Source organism: Rhinolophus hipposideros, assembly GCF_964194185.1.
Source record: "Rhinolophus hipposideros genome assembly, chromosome: 5".
Taxonomy (NCBI): domain Eukaryota; kingdom Metazoa; phylum Chordata; class Mammalia; order Chiroptera; family Rhinolophidae; genus Rhinolophus; species Rhinolophus hipposideros.
In genome coordinates this window covers 91772013-91787649 of record NC_138051.1, presented here as the reverse complement: position 1 = coordinate 91787649, position 15637 = coordinate 91772013, and the positions used below count along the sequence as shown (strand labels likewise).

The 15637-nt window shown below is 49.6% G+C and overlaps 1 protein-coding gene across 1 annotated transcript in view; it reads left to right on the top strand.

Moving 5' to 3' along the window:
- Positions 1–4501: 4501 nt before the first annotated feature.
- CCDC88C (coiled-coil domain containing 88C) overlaps positions 4502–15637 on the top strand; it is a 115326-nt gene continuing 104190 nt past the window's right edge. The window contains exons 1-3 of the mRNA XM_081049660.1: positions 4502–4732; positions 5483–5583; positions 11107–11215. Coding sequence (XP_080905786.1) covers positions 4673–4732; positions 5483–5583; positions 11107–11215 — 270 coding nt within the window. The 5' untranslated portion in view covers positions 4502–4672. The remainder of the gene's footprint in view (positions 4733–5482; positions 5584–11106; positions 11216–15637) is intronic.

Below are 15637 nucleotides of genomic sequence, written 5' to 3'. Positions count from 1 at the left end.
GGGCTCTCAGCCACAAGGTTGCCAGTTCAATTCCTCGACTCCCGCAAGGGATGGTGGGCTCTGCCCCCTGCAATTAGCAACGGCAACTGGACCTGGAGCTGAACTGCGCCCTCCACAACTAAGATTGAAAGGACAACAACTTGACTGGAGAAAAGTCCTGGAAGTACACACTGTTCCCCAATAAAGTCCTGTTCCCTTCCCCAATAAAATCGTTAAAAAAAATAAAAAGGGAAATCTTGCCATGCTAAGTGAAATAAGTCACAGAGAATGACAAATACTGTGTGATCTCACTTATAAGTGGAATATGTAAAAAAAAAAAAAAACCTCATACAAAAAGAGGACAGATTTGTGGTTACCAGAGACAGGAATTAGAGGGAGGGGAAATTAGAGGAAGGTGGACAAAAGGTACAAACTTCCGGTTATAAGATATGTAAGTACTAGGGATGTGATGTACAATGTGATGACAATTAACATTACTGTTTGGTATATCTGAATGCTGTTAAGAGAGTAGATCCTAAGAGTTTCTACCACAGGAAAGTATATTTTTTGTATCCACATGAGATGATAGATATTAACTTACTGTGGTAATAAGTAAAATCATTGTGCTGTACCCCTTAAATGTATACACTGCTATACGTTAATTATATCAATAAAACTGGAAAAAGAAATTTTTAAGAAACCTAACACAAAGCTATAGTAATCAAAACAGTGGAATTGGCTTAAAGACAGACATCTAGACCAACGGAATAGAACAGTCCAGAAATAAACCTCATAAATGGTCAAATGATTTTTTTTTTAACAAGGGTGCCAAGACCTTTTAATGGGGAAAGGTTTTTTTCAACAAACGTTACTGAGAAAACTGGATATTCCTATGCAAAAGAATGAAGTTGGACCCTTAATTCAAAATGGATCAAGAACCAAAAAAAATAAAGCCTAAAACAATAAAACTCTTAGAAAATGTAGGACAAAGGCTCATGATATTGAATTTGGCAATGATTTCTTGGATATGAAACCAAAGGCAATGGCAACAAAAAGAAAATAGACAAACTGGACTTCATGAAAATTTAAAAATTTTGTGCACCAAGAGACACTACCCACAGAGTAAAAAGGTAACACACAGAACTGCACAAAATATTTACAAATCGTATATCTGATATGGGATTAATATCCAGAATATACAGAGAACTACTACAACTCAACAATAGAAAAAAACAAATTCCCATTCAAAAATGGACAAAGGACTTGAATAGACATTTCTCTAAAGAAGATATATGAATGGCCAATAAGCACAAAAAAGGACACTCAACATCACGAATCATAAGGAAATGCAAATCAAAACTACAGTGAGATAACCACCACAAACCCATTAGGATGGCTACTACCGAAACAAAAACAAAACCCAGAAAACAGTAAGTGTTGGCAAGGATGTGGAGAAATTGGAACCATTGAGCACTGTTGGTAGGAATGTAAAGCTGTGCAGCCTCTATGGAAAAGTGTGGAGTTTCCTCAAAAATAAAAACTAGAATTACCATGTGATCCAGCAATCCCACAATACCCAAAAGAATTGAAAGCAGGGTCTGAACAGGTATTGTACACCCATGTTCACCGCGACATTATTCACAATATCTAAAGCACGGAAGCAACCCATTGTCAGATATATGGATCAGCGAAATGTGGTACACACATAGACTGGAGTGTTCTTCAGCCTTAAAAATGAGGGAAATTCTGCAATATGCTACAACACGAATAAACCTTGAGGATCTTAGGCTAAATGAAATAAGCCAGTCACAAAAAGACAAACAGAAGTGCTGCGCAAATGCTTACATGAGGTACGCAGAGCAGTCAAAATCATAAAGACAGAAAGTAGAATGTGGGTTGTCAGGAGCTGGGGGGAGGGGAGAATGGGGAGTTAGTGTTTTATAGGTACAGAGTTTCAGATTTACAAGATGAAACAGTTATGGAGATGAGTAGGGGTGATGACTGCACAACAATGTGAATGTATTTACTGCCACTGAACTGTACACGTAAGATGGTAAATTATGTTATGTGTATTTTAATACAATGAAAAAGAAAAAAATTATGAAAGTAATATATGCTCATTATAACAAAAATCAAATACACAGATGCATTAACAAATAGCCCCCTCCACCCCAAGTTGTACAAATAATTTAAGTTCCTATCAGGTTACAGAGACATGCCATTAGCTTGCACTGCTAAGCCAGCATTTTCTGAGAGGGGTGAAAATTCCTTTATCAGAATGAAAATCAGTATTACAATACTGCTTCTGTCTAGAAAGCAATGTATACAGCGCAGAAATTACTTTTCTTGCAGAAATGAAAGGAAAAAATGTAAAAACAGAGTTAAATTTCAGACGGAGTGAAAGTCAAGGGGAGTTCTGGGGAAGATCACTGCTTACTGGTTAGTAGACGGTCTATCTGCTTCCTGAAGCTTTTGCCCCACCCAACCTGACAGAGATTTAGGGGAAATAATTCTTATTAAAGTAGTGGTAGAACGGGGCAGAAGATGAGCAAGAGACAGTGATCATAGCCCCATATGAATTACCTTCAACCTCAAATTTATGAAGCCATATAGGGAAAGTGTTCTTATTCTGATTTTAGAGGTTAAGAGACTTTTAGGAAGTAATCTGTCCAGGTCATCCAGTCCACTGAAGCCTTCCGACCTGTAACCTGGGCACCATCTAGTTTAGGTGACCCCTTCCCCGGCAGGGAACAAGGATGCTGAGTCAGCCTTTTCTGAATGCGAGGTGGGGTCCAGCCAATGAACTGTTCACAGCAGCTAACTGACCCGAAAAACAGAAATTCCGGACCTGGCTGTGGCTCCGGGGACTGTCAATACCCCCAGGGACAAATTCTCTCACCACAATGGGAAAGGTCTCACTACGACTGTCAGGAAGCATTTGTGCAATGTTATTTCTTACTGTGAAAGATCATGGTTATCAAATAAGTTTAAAGATCCTTTTCTCTCTTTCCGAAAGTGTCGAGGTCAATGTGAAAAAACTTCTGGCTGCACAGGCTCCCTATACAGAACAGGGGCCTTCTAAACAAAGATGAGTGTGAATACAATTTATAGCAATTTTCCAACCAATTTTACGATATGGGCAATAAAGGCATTAATTTAAAAATCAATTAATTAGAGGAACTGTTAGTTCCTCTGCAGTCTCCCACTTTCTTTTCCGTGGCTCTGACTTCCACACTTCTCTTTAGGAACTCCTAACCTGCTCGCTTCGCTCTTGGGGCCACAATCTCACCCCCTCGCCTGTCCAACAAGGTGCGACAGAACGCGGCTGCAATGCCACGATTTACCGGCAGATGCCGCAGCCCTAACACTTGACAGAGCCAACTTTCAAATTACTCAGCCCACCGGCAGCCATTAAGTGCTTACTGTACACTTGCCGAGCATTACGTTAGGCGCTTCGGGTCAACTCCGCACCGGTAGGACCAGGTGGATAACGCGTGAGGCGTGGATTAGTTAAACCGATTACAGTGCTTTGAACAATGACTGAATTATAGTGTGAAATCATTACCAGTATAAAGTGAGGTGGCAGAGACCGGAAGGAACTCGGGTCCCCGGTAGCTGTCTCAGCAAGGAGATCTGGCCCCAAGACGTGCTTTCCATCTAGTCGGGGCCCTTGTCCTTTTTCCTGTCGCTTGTCACTCACGCTGCTGCTATGTGCCCCAAGGTGGAAGGTGGAATTTAGCACCTCTCTGGTAAGGTGACGGTGGTGTTGGGGGTGGAGGGAGTGGAGCCACAGGGCGGGCCCAGGGCGGTGCGCCTACATCACCAGCTGGCTGCAGGAACTTCTAGAAGGCAGAGAGCCCAGGAGGTGGCACCGTGGGGCGCAAGAGGTCGCGCTCCGACGGCCGAAACTCTACCCAAAGTTGACTCCTTTGGCCTCCGCGCCTGCGCTCCACCTGCCCACGAGATCTACCCCAGCACGTGAGGTGCGCGGGCTTGGCTCTCCCGCCACGGGCGCGGGCGGGGCCTCTCTGCAGCACCCAGGGCTGCGGCTCTGCCGACGGGCTGCACCTGCCCGGGACGCACAGTCTCGGAGTCGGGCTCTGCTGAGCCCTCCGCGTGCGGCGGGCCGGAGGTGACCTCGGAGAGCAGCGTGCCCCGATCCCCACTCGCAACCGAAGGCACAGGCGGAGGCCAGGACCCGCGCGCTGCGCTCCGCACGTGGCGCGGGGCCCTCGCGGCAGACGCGCGCATGCAGGAAGGCGCCACGTGCGGGGGCCCCGAGCGCGCAGAGGCGAACCCCCGTGCGGGCCGCGGGGACCCAGCGCGCGGACGCCGCCCCTCCGCACGCACGTGCCGGCCGCCCCGCTGTCTCCAGGCTCCGTGCGCAGCCCCGACCGCGCCGCGGCTCCAGGGCCCGGCACCGCGAGGCGGCGCGCGGGCAGCCTAGGGCTGCCGGTTGGGGGCGGGGCCGCCGCCCGCATTGTTCCTCCCCGAGCGGCCGGCCCTCCCCTTACCCAGCCCCGGGCGGGGCGCGGGGCCGCCGGAGCCGCGGAACGTGGGCTCGCGCCCCGCCTTTGTCTCCCGGGCGCGAGCCGCCGTAGCCCCGCGCCGGCCGCTCGTTGCCAGAGCCGCTTTGTGCCGCGGCGCGGCCGACGGGGAACGTGGGGCGCCAGCCGGCGGGCGCAGCCTCAGCATGGACCTGACTGTCTCGGAGCTCATGGAGCTCTTCCTGCAGAGCCCGCTGGTGACTTGGGTGAGTGCGCCCGGCTCCCCGCCCCATTGTTGGTGCACCGGCTCCCCGCCCGCCCGCCCGCCCGCGGTCTTCGCAGACCCGACCTGTCCGGGCCCCGGGAGTCCCGGGACGCGGGGACTCGGCAGGTGCTCCCGGCCGGGGCCCGCGCCCCGGGGTCCCAAGGCGGTTTCAACTCGGGAGCCGGCGCGCGGGGTGCAGGACCCCTCGGCGCTTCCGGCCCGTCCCGGCGCTGAGCGCGTACACCTGCTCCCGCCCGGGCGGACCGGGTCCGAGTGGTCACCCCGGCCCCTGCGGCTTAACCAGTCGGGAAAAGGACCCACTGCCCCAAAATATCCGCGTGTAGCTTTTGAACCCCTGAGACCGGCGGGTAGATGTCGGTGACGCGTGGGGGGTGGGTGGGGGGGTTCGAGTAGGAACGTGTACAGGATGGAGTGGACGCAGTGATTTCTAATGGATTTGACACATGAGAAATTTATTGAAAAGTCCATTTTATTTTACGTTCCCGCTCTGGGACGCTGGGCAAAAGTGGCGAGGAAGTTTTCCTCCTGCTGTCTGGAGTCTGTTGCCTGGTGCCGGGAGGGGGGAGAGGCCCTGGAGAAGGGCGGGCTTGGTGCCTGCTGAAGCACGGGTGGGCGTTGGGTGATCCCCTCTGCCAACACGGGCCCTGCCGGCCTTTGCCCTGGAGAGCTTTAGTATGTGCGCGTGGGGTTGACTTTTCCTGCCTTTCTCTCCGCGTCCCACTCTGCACAGGTGAAAACTTTGGGCCCGTTCGGAAGCGGCAACCAGGACAACCTGACTATGTACATGGATTTAGTGGATGGCATCTTTTTGAACCAAATCATGTTGCAAATGTAAGTTATACTCCCGGAGGAAGGGAAAAGAAATGATGCTTCAGAAATGTTAAGTTCGTAGAAATGGATCGTGAGGTTCAACGGGAGGGTTCTTTGCACCTGGGGCTACTGTTTTCTCAGTGTTAAGTGCCTTTTTGCTGCCATTCCTTGGGGTATGAAGAACTCCAGGACAGCGAGTTGGCAGCATGTTTGATGAAGGACATTTGGAATTGAATGTCATCCACATGGTGTAGGTAGTACAATTCAGACTCAGGTATATAATTGTGGTTTAAACAATGAAATTTAAGAAAAAAAAACACCTCTTTGGGGGCAAGGAACTGTAACGAACAGTGTCCGGTTACAGGAAGTGTCGCATGGGTCGGAGGCATCCTGAGTGACTATAAAGTTTCTCTTTAGGTTAGGACGCCAGTGTTTCTGAGCTCCCTTTCATTTCATCTTCCATTTTCAGCTGCCCCATGGCAACTGTAATTGGTTAAGTCGCTTCTCATGAACTGGATTTAAAGTCACCGCGTTAGGAGTGGCACAGGGAGTCAGAAGGCTGGGGTGCTGTGTGTTTTGGAGCATGCAGCCTAAACAGGGTACGGTGGAAGTTACACTTGCTAGCATGTATGTCTGACCACATCCTTTCCTGTTGCTGTATTCTGCAGAGCCTGTCTGCCTGATTGACAGCTTGCACATAAAGGTGTTGGCTCTTAGGGCTGCATTCTGTTCTTAACTCAAACTGCAAGGGACATCTTGGCACAGTGTGTCGGTATGATTCACAGGCACTTGAAGCAAAATAAAACTTCCTGATGTTCTCTGTGGATCATCCCCTTTTGCTCACCTACTCAGCTGCAGTGAAGCCAGTTGTCACAGTTGAGCATAAATCCCGTGTGGCCCACGAAGAAACGGTTAGCTATGGCATATTCAGCAAGTGATTTAAATAGATTTACCTAAAAAAAAGGCCTGTTTTAAAAAATTTTCCAAGAACATTGTTCTTTTTGTTTTAATAAGTCACTTGCTGTCATGGTGTGAGAGAGACACTTCAATCGTAATGATTTTTTTTTTTTTTAAAGGCACTACTGTTCTCACCAATCCTGGGTTTGATTAGGTTCTAAAAAACACATCTGTTGTCAGCTTTGGCAGCACTTCTCCAAGAACTGTGAGCAAAGTGAGTTTTCCTGGGGCAGTCTCATGGCATAGTCAAATTCTGGCAGCTCCTCCCGCATCCTCTTTCGACCCTGAAACTTACTGGGTTCCATTGGTGCAGCCACCAGTGGAACTTCAACCTGTCCTTACCCAAGCCTAAGACTGTTTAATTAAAAAAACCAGCAGTATCCCCAGCCTTTTCATTCAGCTTTTACACCCTGGCAGAGGGGAGAACAAAAGCCCTGGGACTGTTTCTCTTTCTTCCCTGACCTTTGGAATTCCTCAAGCGTTTACCACTTGCTTGTAAATCAGGAAAGCCTGTTGGACGTTCCTTTGAGAAATGCCAGCTCATCACTTGTTCACACTTGGCCCGTGGCGAAATTCAGTTGGAAGGGCTTCTCCTCACCCCTTGACAACTTCTAATGTTATTTTCTCCTCTGTGATATGCCAAAGTATTCATTCTGGAAGTGGGAATTGATAAGTTTGCAGATCTTAAGGTGTCAAGTAGTGCTTCTGGGTTCTTCTGCCCAAGTGAGGCACAGAGAAGGGTCAACGGGGAAGCTGTTTGGGTGGCTTCCCAGGAGGAGGAAATCAAAGAGAGAGTGGCACCAGCAACACATAGTTTACTGATTGGGTGATCAGAATAACCCTGCTCCTGGTGATAGAAATGAGAACATTATTTGCCTCTGGAAGTAGGAGGGAATTTACTGGAAAAGGGGGGACAGGAGAACTTCTGGGGTGGTAGAAATGTTCTGCATATTGACGGGAATATGTTTCATTTTTCAAAACTCATCAAGCTGTAACTGAAGATATGTGCATTTTACTCTGTGTAAAAACTCCCTTGATTAAAAAGAAAAAGAAAAAAAAAGATTCCAGCCCTGGTGTGGACAGCCTAGATAAGCCTGCCTGGGTTTGAACTCTAGGTCTTTCTCATGATAGCCGTGTGATGCCGGGCACGTCACTCATCACTTCGCTTTCCTCATCTATAAAATGGGAAGTCAACTACCTCCCTTAAGAGATGGTTGTGAGGATGCAATGAGACGATGTGTTAGCATTTAACACAGTGCCTGCCACTTAAAAGGTGTTAGTGTCAATTACTTATCTATGTACCCTCTTAATCCAGAAGGGACTTGAGGCACCTCACAAAAGTGCTTATTTTTTTCAGTCCCTTTTCTCTCGCATTCCTAGCCTCCTAGATTACTGCCTAATTCTTAGCCCTCTCTCCCTGGGATCTAAGGCAAAACTGGACTCTGGAACCCATGTCTGAGCCCCACGTCTGACACTAAATTAAGCTAAGCCTCAGTTTTCACTTCTGCCAAATGGAGAAATGTCAGGCTAACTAGTAGGTAAGCGATACAGCTCGTCTGCTTTATTTCCCAGGCTAGTAGCTCTGACTCTGAGCTATTCAGCTATTTTGATAAATTCTCCCCAAGTTGGTAAGTCCTGAGAAAGTGACCAAAAGGAGTATGCTAACTGGGTTGCTGGAGCTCAGATAAGAGGCATGTCACCTAACACTTCAGAGCCATATGGAGGCTGGCTAGGGGTCACGTGACTGCACCTGGGCATTGTCTCTGGCAACTGAAGAAGGCTGCGGTCGGTCGTAGTCCCTTGGCCCTGGCCTCCTGGTGACATCAGTGCCTGAGAGCAGGAAAGCCCTGTGAGCTCAGCTTTCAGGGGAGGCCCAGGTCTAAGAGAATTCCTGAATGAAAGTCCGGCATTGAGTGGCATGGCTGGAGTTGCATGGGAAAACTTGCTGAATAGCTCCTCTGTACGTGCAGAGTCTCTGGGTACCTATTGGTACCCAAGGGAAAACAAGGTGTCTGATCCACTTTGGACACGCTTTTCACTGTCTCACAGGACAATTATTTAAGAGCTTTGACTCTAGCATTAGGCAGACAAGTTCAAATTCTCTCTCTGCCGCGTGCAAACTCGACGTCTCAATTTCCTGATCTGTAATAAGGGGATGGTATTTTATAGATTTGGGGAGGATTAAAAAAGATTATGCAAATGGAAAATGCCCCCGAAATGTCAGTCTTCGTCACTGTCAGAGGGAGGCCCAGAACTGGGTTCCCAGGTGTGCACCTGCATGCATGTGCTGGGGTGCATGTACTTGTGGGAGCGGACACCTGATTTGACCCAGATCAGACACAGTGGCTCTTGTTGGATTTCCTGCAGGAGGGAAGTGGGGGTCACGCAGTGCTAGGCAGAGTGGGGCATAGGCCTCCTTTTGCCATAGTTGAGTTTTGATTTGATTCTTAATAACTTTTCTCTACCCTGAGAGCCTTAGTAAAAGGAAGGCGTCCTAAGGATCATGATACGTCGTCTAATTACACACATAGGAAATAGCCAGGCTCTTTTGGAGTGTTGTTTCAATTGGCTGCTGCTCCTCAGAACTGGTGAGAACAAAAGCAGAGATGATCAGAGGTTTCCCTGCTGTCGCCTGATGGACAGACACCCAGGCTGTGACCCTGGGAGCATGCAGCCCCTTTCAGGTGCAGTGGCCATCCACATGTGTGCTGGTGGCGCTCTCTGGCTTCTGGCACTCCTGGGGTGTTCTCATCTGACTTAAATGAAATCTGGGACTACAGTAACACCAAAACAGAGAAAGCCCTGCATGTTGTCTAGGTTCTGCTATTTTAAGAAGCACATTTGTCACTTCATGAAATTGCTTGTCATATCTTAAGGTGTCTATATAGTCAAGGGAGGAAAATTGCACCTTTAAGATAAATTATTTTGTAATGCTAGGTACACTCCTGTAGCTAAAAATGCCTCTGTGGTTTAAATTCTGAATGCCACCTCTACTCCTAAATTAATTTCCACTGAACTGCTAACCTTTATTTTCTCAGTAATAAATGGCTCCAAGAGAGACATGTAATGTGTAGGTGGCTTGGCCAGACTCCACTGCTGTGTGAGGACAATAAGAAATGTCTGTCACATGACAATTAAAAAGAGGTCCTCTGGTTGCCCCAAGGTACCCACGTGACCATTTCAGGGGATACAGGATGATTGAATAAAATCCATGACTGAGCCCTGCATGTAATGTGTAAAGGGGTTTACTCACAGTGCCGTGTGGGGACTCTCAGTGTACCTATCAAATATTTACTTAATGGTTGAATTTTAAATAGCTTGTATTTTGTTGCTGGTTTTTTTTTTTTTTAATTCTTCCAGTGCACATTTGGAATGATTTCTATTTGTAGGTGTTTTTTTTTTTCTATTTGTCAATTTTGTATTAATTATTGATTTCGATTGAGCGGAATGGCATTGAGATTGATTTCCTTCATGCCCAAACTCAAACTCCCCTTGCTGTGCTGCTCATTATCGAGGGGCGTGTTGCCCAGGAAGGAAGGAGAGGCCTGCCTCTCTTCCATCATGCCAGCCCCCAGGAGGCTCAGTGCCCTTATCACAGGGCTCGGATGACAGATGAAACCGTGAAGACAGCCCTCAGTTGAATTAGACATCCTTCCCAGTGTCTTGGGACAGTAACCTGGGGGGAGGGCTTTGTTATGAAAAGCAGAGTGCGGTCCATAGAGAAGTGGCAGCTAAATCTGTTCTAGTGAGTCTGTTCTCTGCAGATAGGAAACCTTTTTTGATACTGAGAATTTTGAGAAATGTCCTGTACATGTAGAGATGAGTGAAATTGTAAGTCACTTGTGTCAGATTTCTCGTTTCATCACAACCAGACCTGACTTTTGCCTGAGACGGGAAAATAAATGACACTTGGGGGTTTCCCACATGGATTATTTGTGTCTTTACTCTTAGCATTTCTTGTAGGCTGATAATGTCGGTTTTTCAAGATAGAATTGTATTCCTGGAATGTAAATCCACAGGCAGGCCCAGTCCAAGAGCAATGCAGGTGACAGGGGAGGGGAACCCACGCAAAATGGAACGTTATTGAGTTTTTATTAATTTAAGTCAGAAAATGTACCATTCTTCCCCCTTTTCTGTCTTTTCCTTTTTGGGGGGGAATACTTAAGTTTTAATGCCAACACGAGAAGTAAACATTTGGGGTGGACCAATTTTACTGTCTCTTGATATTTCACACATTTTGGTTTGTTCAGCTTTTAATCCTTTTAATCTTGAAGTATATTTTGGGGTAGTTTGTTGATTTTTGTACAGTGTAACCTTTTGGGTCTGCATTGACATTTCGTGGTGGTTTATGGGTGCAGCTAACAGTGGGGATGGGAATGACGCTGATTAAGGGTCTGTGGTGGGTTGGGTGCTTGGTGGGGGGCAGGAGGGTGACATGGGTCGTCTGACACCCGCTACTCGGGTGGTGGCAGAATTAGGATGTGATTCGAGCCACATCCTTACAGCGCCACATTAACCTAGGCTGGGAGAGGACGAAAGGCACTTGATCGGGAGATGCCATTTCCCTTCTTGTGTTTCTTCCCCTAGAGACCCCAGGCCTACAAATCAACGCATCAACAAGCATGTGAACAACGACGTGAACCTGCGCATCCAGAACTTGACCATCCTGGTGAGGAACATTAAGACCTACTACCAGGTAAGGTCAGCTCTCTGTTCCCTGGCGCTGTGCTATGCGCCTGGCCGTGTCGTCATTGGAACGGCTTCCCCGCAGGCAGCCAAGAGGAAATGGTGTTCGTGGACAGGCATCTGCTTGATGCAAGTGTGTTTTCCCTTGCATCTCTTTTTTTTTTTGGCATTGTGAGAAGGCTTAGTTATTGGGTCGCTTTACTTTGTCCGGCGAATCACGACCGTGGCCCCAAAGCCCGCAGTTGAATGGAGAGTGGCTGGAATGGACTGGGGGTGGGGGCGGGGGAGAACCTTAAAATGGCTCCCGTCTGTCTGCAGCTCAGTGAGTCTTTGTGCAAGAGCAGTTCAAAAGGGTGAGGGAGATAAGGGACCACAGAAGGGTTATGTTGGACTAAGAATGTAATTGATGAGCCCCCAGCTTGCAGACAGAAGCACCGGGATTCACGGTGTAGAGTCCACTTGTCAGGCACTCACCATATCTTGTTAGCAGATAGTCCATGGGTCAGGAAGGGGGGCCTGGTGGGGGAGGGCTGTGACAGTCCCCATCCCAGCCTTGGAAGGCCGGGTAAGAATCTTTGATCATGTTCATGATCTTTCTATGGCCAACATTGCTACATATGGACTTAAACTGCCCTGCAGAGCCCTGGTTTGCAAACTTTTTCTCAGCAGTGAAATGTTCCCCCCCCCATGTGATTTTTCTTGAGATCCCAGGTGAAGCCCTTTGACTGATTGACTTGGGAGTTGGGGGGCCCTAATGCCCTCTGCTCAGCCCCGTCCTCTCCTTCCAGGGTATCTGTGTGGGTTCCCAGGACTGCAGGGAACGGGGTGTGAGAACCACTGCTCAAGAGCAAGTCCTTCCCCGATTCATGCCAGGCCTCCACTGCGACCTGGGCCATCTTTGCCTCTGAGACTGTCCCTAGCACTCAGCTTTCTGGGCTGTAACTTAGTCTTGGTTTGGGGTTTGGGAGCAAATCCTTTCTGCCCTCGTGCAGTGATTGCTGGTTCAGGGCCCCCTGGCTAAGCGGTTGAGGAGGATTTGGGCTGTGGTGTCGGGGTTGGGAGCCCAGGTCTTGCCGAGGCCTGTGGTGGCTGCAGGAGCCCTTGCTTCTGACTCAACTTCAGTTTGAAAAAGGATGGGAGACAGGCTGTGGACTGTGTCTTGTGTTTTCTGAGATGATTGTTTCCAACCTCCTCTCATTGGGGTCGGGATGCAGGCAGGGGTTTGGGGTGCTCGTTGCTTTGCCCGAGTTGCCAAACTTCAGCTAGCCATCTGTGCTCATTGCAGGGGACGGTTGGTAGCACAGCGCCGTGGGTTCTCTGAGAGCCCCTGGAGGCTCACAGCCAGCCCCCTGCTTTTTGTTACAGATGCCAGTGGGCTGAGGAGGGGCTGGGGCTCGGGGAGAGGCCTGGGAGAGCCGGATTTGTGGGGTTAGCGTATTCGTTTCCTTGTCGGAGGGGAGGCATGCTCAGGGGAGGGTGCGCTGTAGGCACACTCAGCTAATGCTTCTCTGTGACCGCCGCAGCCTCCTGGAAAGCTGGGCAATGGCGATGGCGCTGCCATTGAACTTGGGTCTGGGTGTGGCAGGAGCTGTCTGGTGGCTGCGCTGGCTCTTGATGCCTATCTGCCGGCACCATTTGTGGTAAGCAGGTGCTGTTGATGCTGTGTGCTAAGTGCCAGGGGACACAGATCATACTTCCAGTTCAAGAGACAGGACCCCTAACTCAGGCTGCGTGGCGGGGAGTTGGAGGAGGTGACAGCTGAGTGGACTTTTGGTGGGCAGTGGAGTTTCCAAGTTTGGAGGTTTGTGGGAAGGAGAGGAGGGGAAATGGTGATGAGGTGGGGGAAGGCGTGGAGGCACGAGACAGTCTTGTCCCCCAGGTGCTTGGCCTGAAGGCCTGTTCCATCTAAGTTTCAGATGAATCAAAACCAGAGAGGAGGTCAACATGAGAGATACAGAAATTCATGCTTCAAAACAGGCTTGCAAGGCTGGCTAGAGCCAGCTGCGATCATTCTCAACAGAGGCGTGTCCCACTTCAGGTGTGGCTGGGAGAGGTGGTAATAACACCTCCCTGATGGCGCTGTGAAAGCCTCAGGTGGAGCTGAGGTTTCTGAAGCTCTCCGTTAGTAGCTTGGAGCAGTCCAGCTCTTGTGCAAGCTGTTTGGCCATGAAGACGCTTTCCTCTAGTCTTCCTGGCTGAATAGGCCGCATGCAGGTGGCGACTGGCAGCTCTGCTGGTGCAGGTCTGGGCCGGCCAAAGGGGCCCAACATCCACCTGACACTGTGTCAGTGTGGAGGCAGTTTGCTACTTTGGGGGGCACTGTGTAAAGTTCCAGAAGATGGGAGGCGTCAGAAGAAGGAAAAGATGGCTCTTTCATTCTCAGGGCCCAGAAAGACTCTCAGGTGGAAAGGAGGCCCCTGGGTCCTGGCTCGCTTTCCGCAGTGTTCGCTCTCTGATGGCAGGGCTGCTGTGCCCGGCCAGCCCAGAGTAAATGTTTGCTGAAAGCACTTGCCAACGGCCGCAGGGCCGTCCCTTCCCTTAGTCCTGCTCACGCAGAAAGCTGGCAGGACACTTGCCTCTTGGGTTGACACAGGTTAGGTGTGGGCAGTGGTGTGCTGTGTATTTTTTCCTTCCGGTTTATTGTAAAATAAAGTTCTGGTCATATAAGTACTATGTACTTTTTATACACAGCTTGGAAAACAAACAAGTAGCAAGAAAAAAAGAACCACCCATAATCCCACCACCCCAAGACAATCACTATGAACGTTTTTAGTGTTTCCTTCCAGTTTTTGCATGAATAGTTTTTGTTTTAATGCCGTTGTGGTCGTGCCATATATACAATTGCATATCCTGTCTCTTTCCCCCTCCCTCCTGACATTATAGCATAAACATAATTGGTTATTATTGTAAAGGAACATGCAAGAAAGTTTTCCAAAAGAAGTAGTCCCCAGTGTCCCCTCGCTGAGGCTGGGAATCAAGTGACAGAACGTTGTGCTTACTCTGACTGGGATGGCCACAGAGGGCGAGAGGTCACCCCCGAGGAGAATGGGACTCCCTCTTGCTGGTGGCTTTTCAGTAGCCATGTCAGGGTCCCAGAATGCAGCGCTGGGTCTTGTTTGCCAGACCACCCTGGCTGTCCTTTTCTGGGGCAGGCACAGGTAGGAAGGAGGGAGCCCTCTCTTGAATATCATGGGCTTGTTTCACAGGGAAGCTGCAGTTTTGCCTCCAAAAAATCTGTGCAGACAAAGGATCCTTGACTTTTTTCCGGGGACAGAAGACGGTGTTGGGTGAAAACCAGCCGTGGCCAGGTTCAATCTGAGCACTGGTGTCTCAGCCAGGGTGTCAGCCTCTTCCTGACCTGGGGCTTGGACTCACTTAGGGTTGGGGCCGGGAATCATCGTGTCTTCAGAAGTTCCCCCAGGTGTTTGAGTCTGACCAGCCTTCCCACAGCAGGGAGTCAGGGCTAGAGTGGTGGTTCTCCAAGTGTGGGCCCAGAGCAGTACTTGCCGCCTCACCTGGGAGCCTGTTAGAAATGCAGGTCGTCAGGCCCCTCCCAAGACCTGCTGTGGAGGTCCTGCGGTCTGTCTTAATAAGCCCTGCAGGGGAGTCTCATGCTCCCTCAGGCGGGAATTGGATTAGAGAGTTTCTGGTGACAACTAGAAGAAGCACCTTCAGCCAGGTCTGCTGGGGCAGAGAGAGCACAGCTCGTAGCAGGTGACCCCTCTCCATCCCACACAAGGGACACACATAGCTCATCTGCCCGGGGACAGGAAGACAGGCTCCTGGCAGCCCTGGGAGGAGAGGGGACTGGAGGGAGCAAGGGGGTTATGGGGAGATTTTCCGGGAAGGGGCAGAAGAAGGCAGAGATGGACAGGGCCTTGGGGAGAGTGCCGGGGTCAGTCTCGGCATGTTAAGGAAGAAAAGGCTGATCAGTCTGAGGGGTGAGGGTGGGGGGTGGGGCACTAGCTCCAGAACGAGCACCCCCAAACGGGACATCTGCTCAGGCCTGGAGGGAAGACGAGCCTGGACCACAACTGCATGCTGCCTCGGGCCGCCTGGCTGGTCAGCTTCGAGCCCAGTGTCACATGATGCTGTTTTTACTCGCTCAACAGCCAAGTTCTTTTTCATCTGAGGGTTTTTTAAATGAATTTTTGGATTTATAGAATGTTTCATTTTTCACATTCAGAGGCTGGAGTTTTTACATTAAATGCACGTTCATTTCGTAGTGGAGCCAGTAGGAAAATAAGGCTAGTATAGCAGAACCCCCCTGTGCAACAAATAGCTGACAGGTGTTTATTCTTCGGGGCTGTGCCTGGCGTCCCACTGCCATTCCCTGCCCCGGACACCTGCGGTCTTGCTCCTTCTCCCGACAGTTAGGGGCTGCTTGTCCCTAGTTGCTGCGGTGTGTCTGGCTTCATGGTGGTGGGTGGCC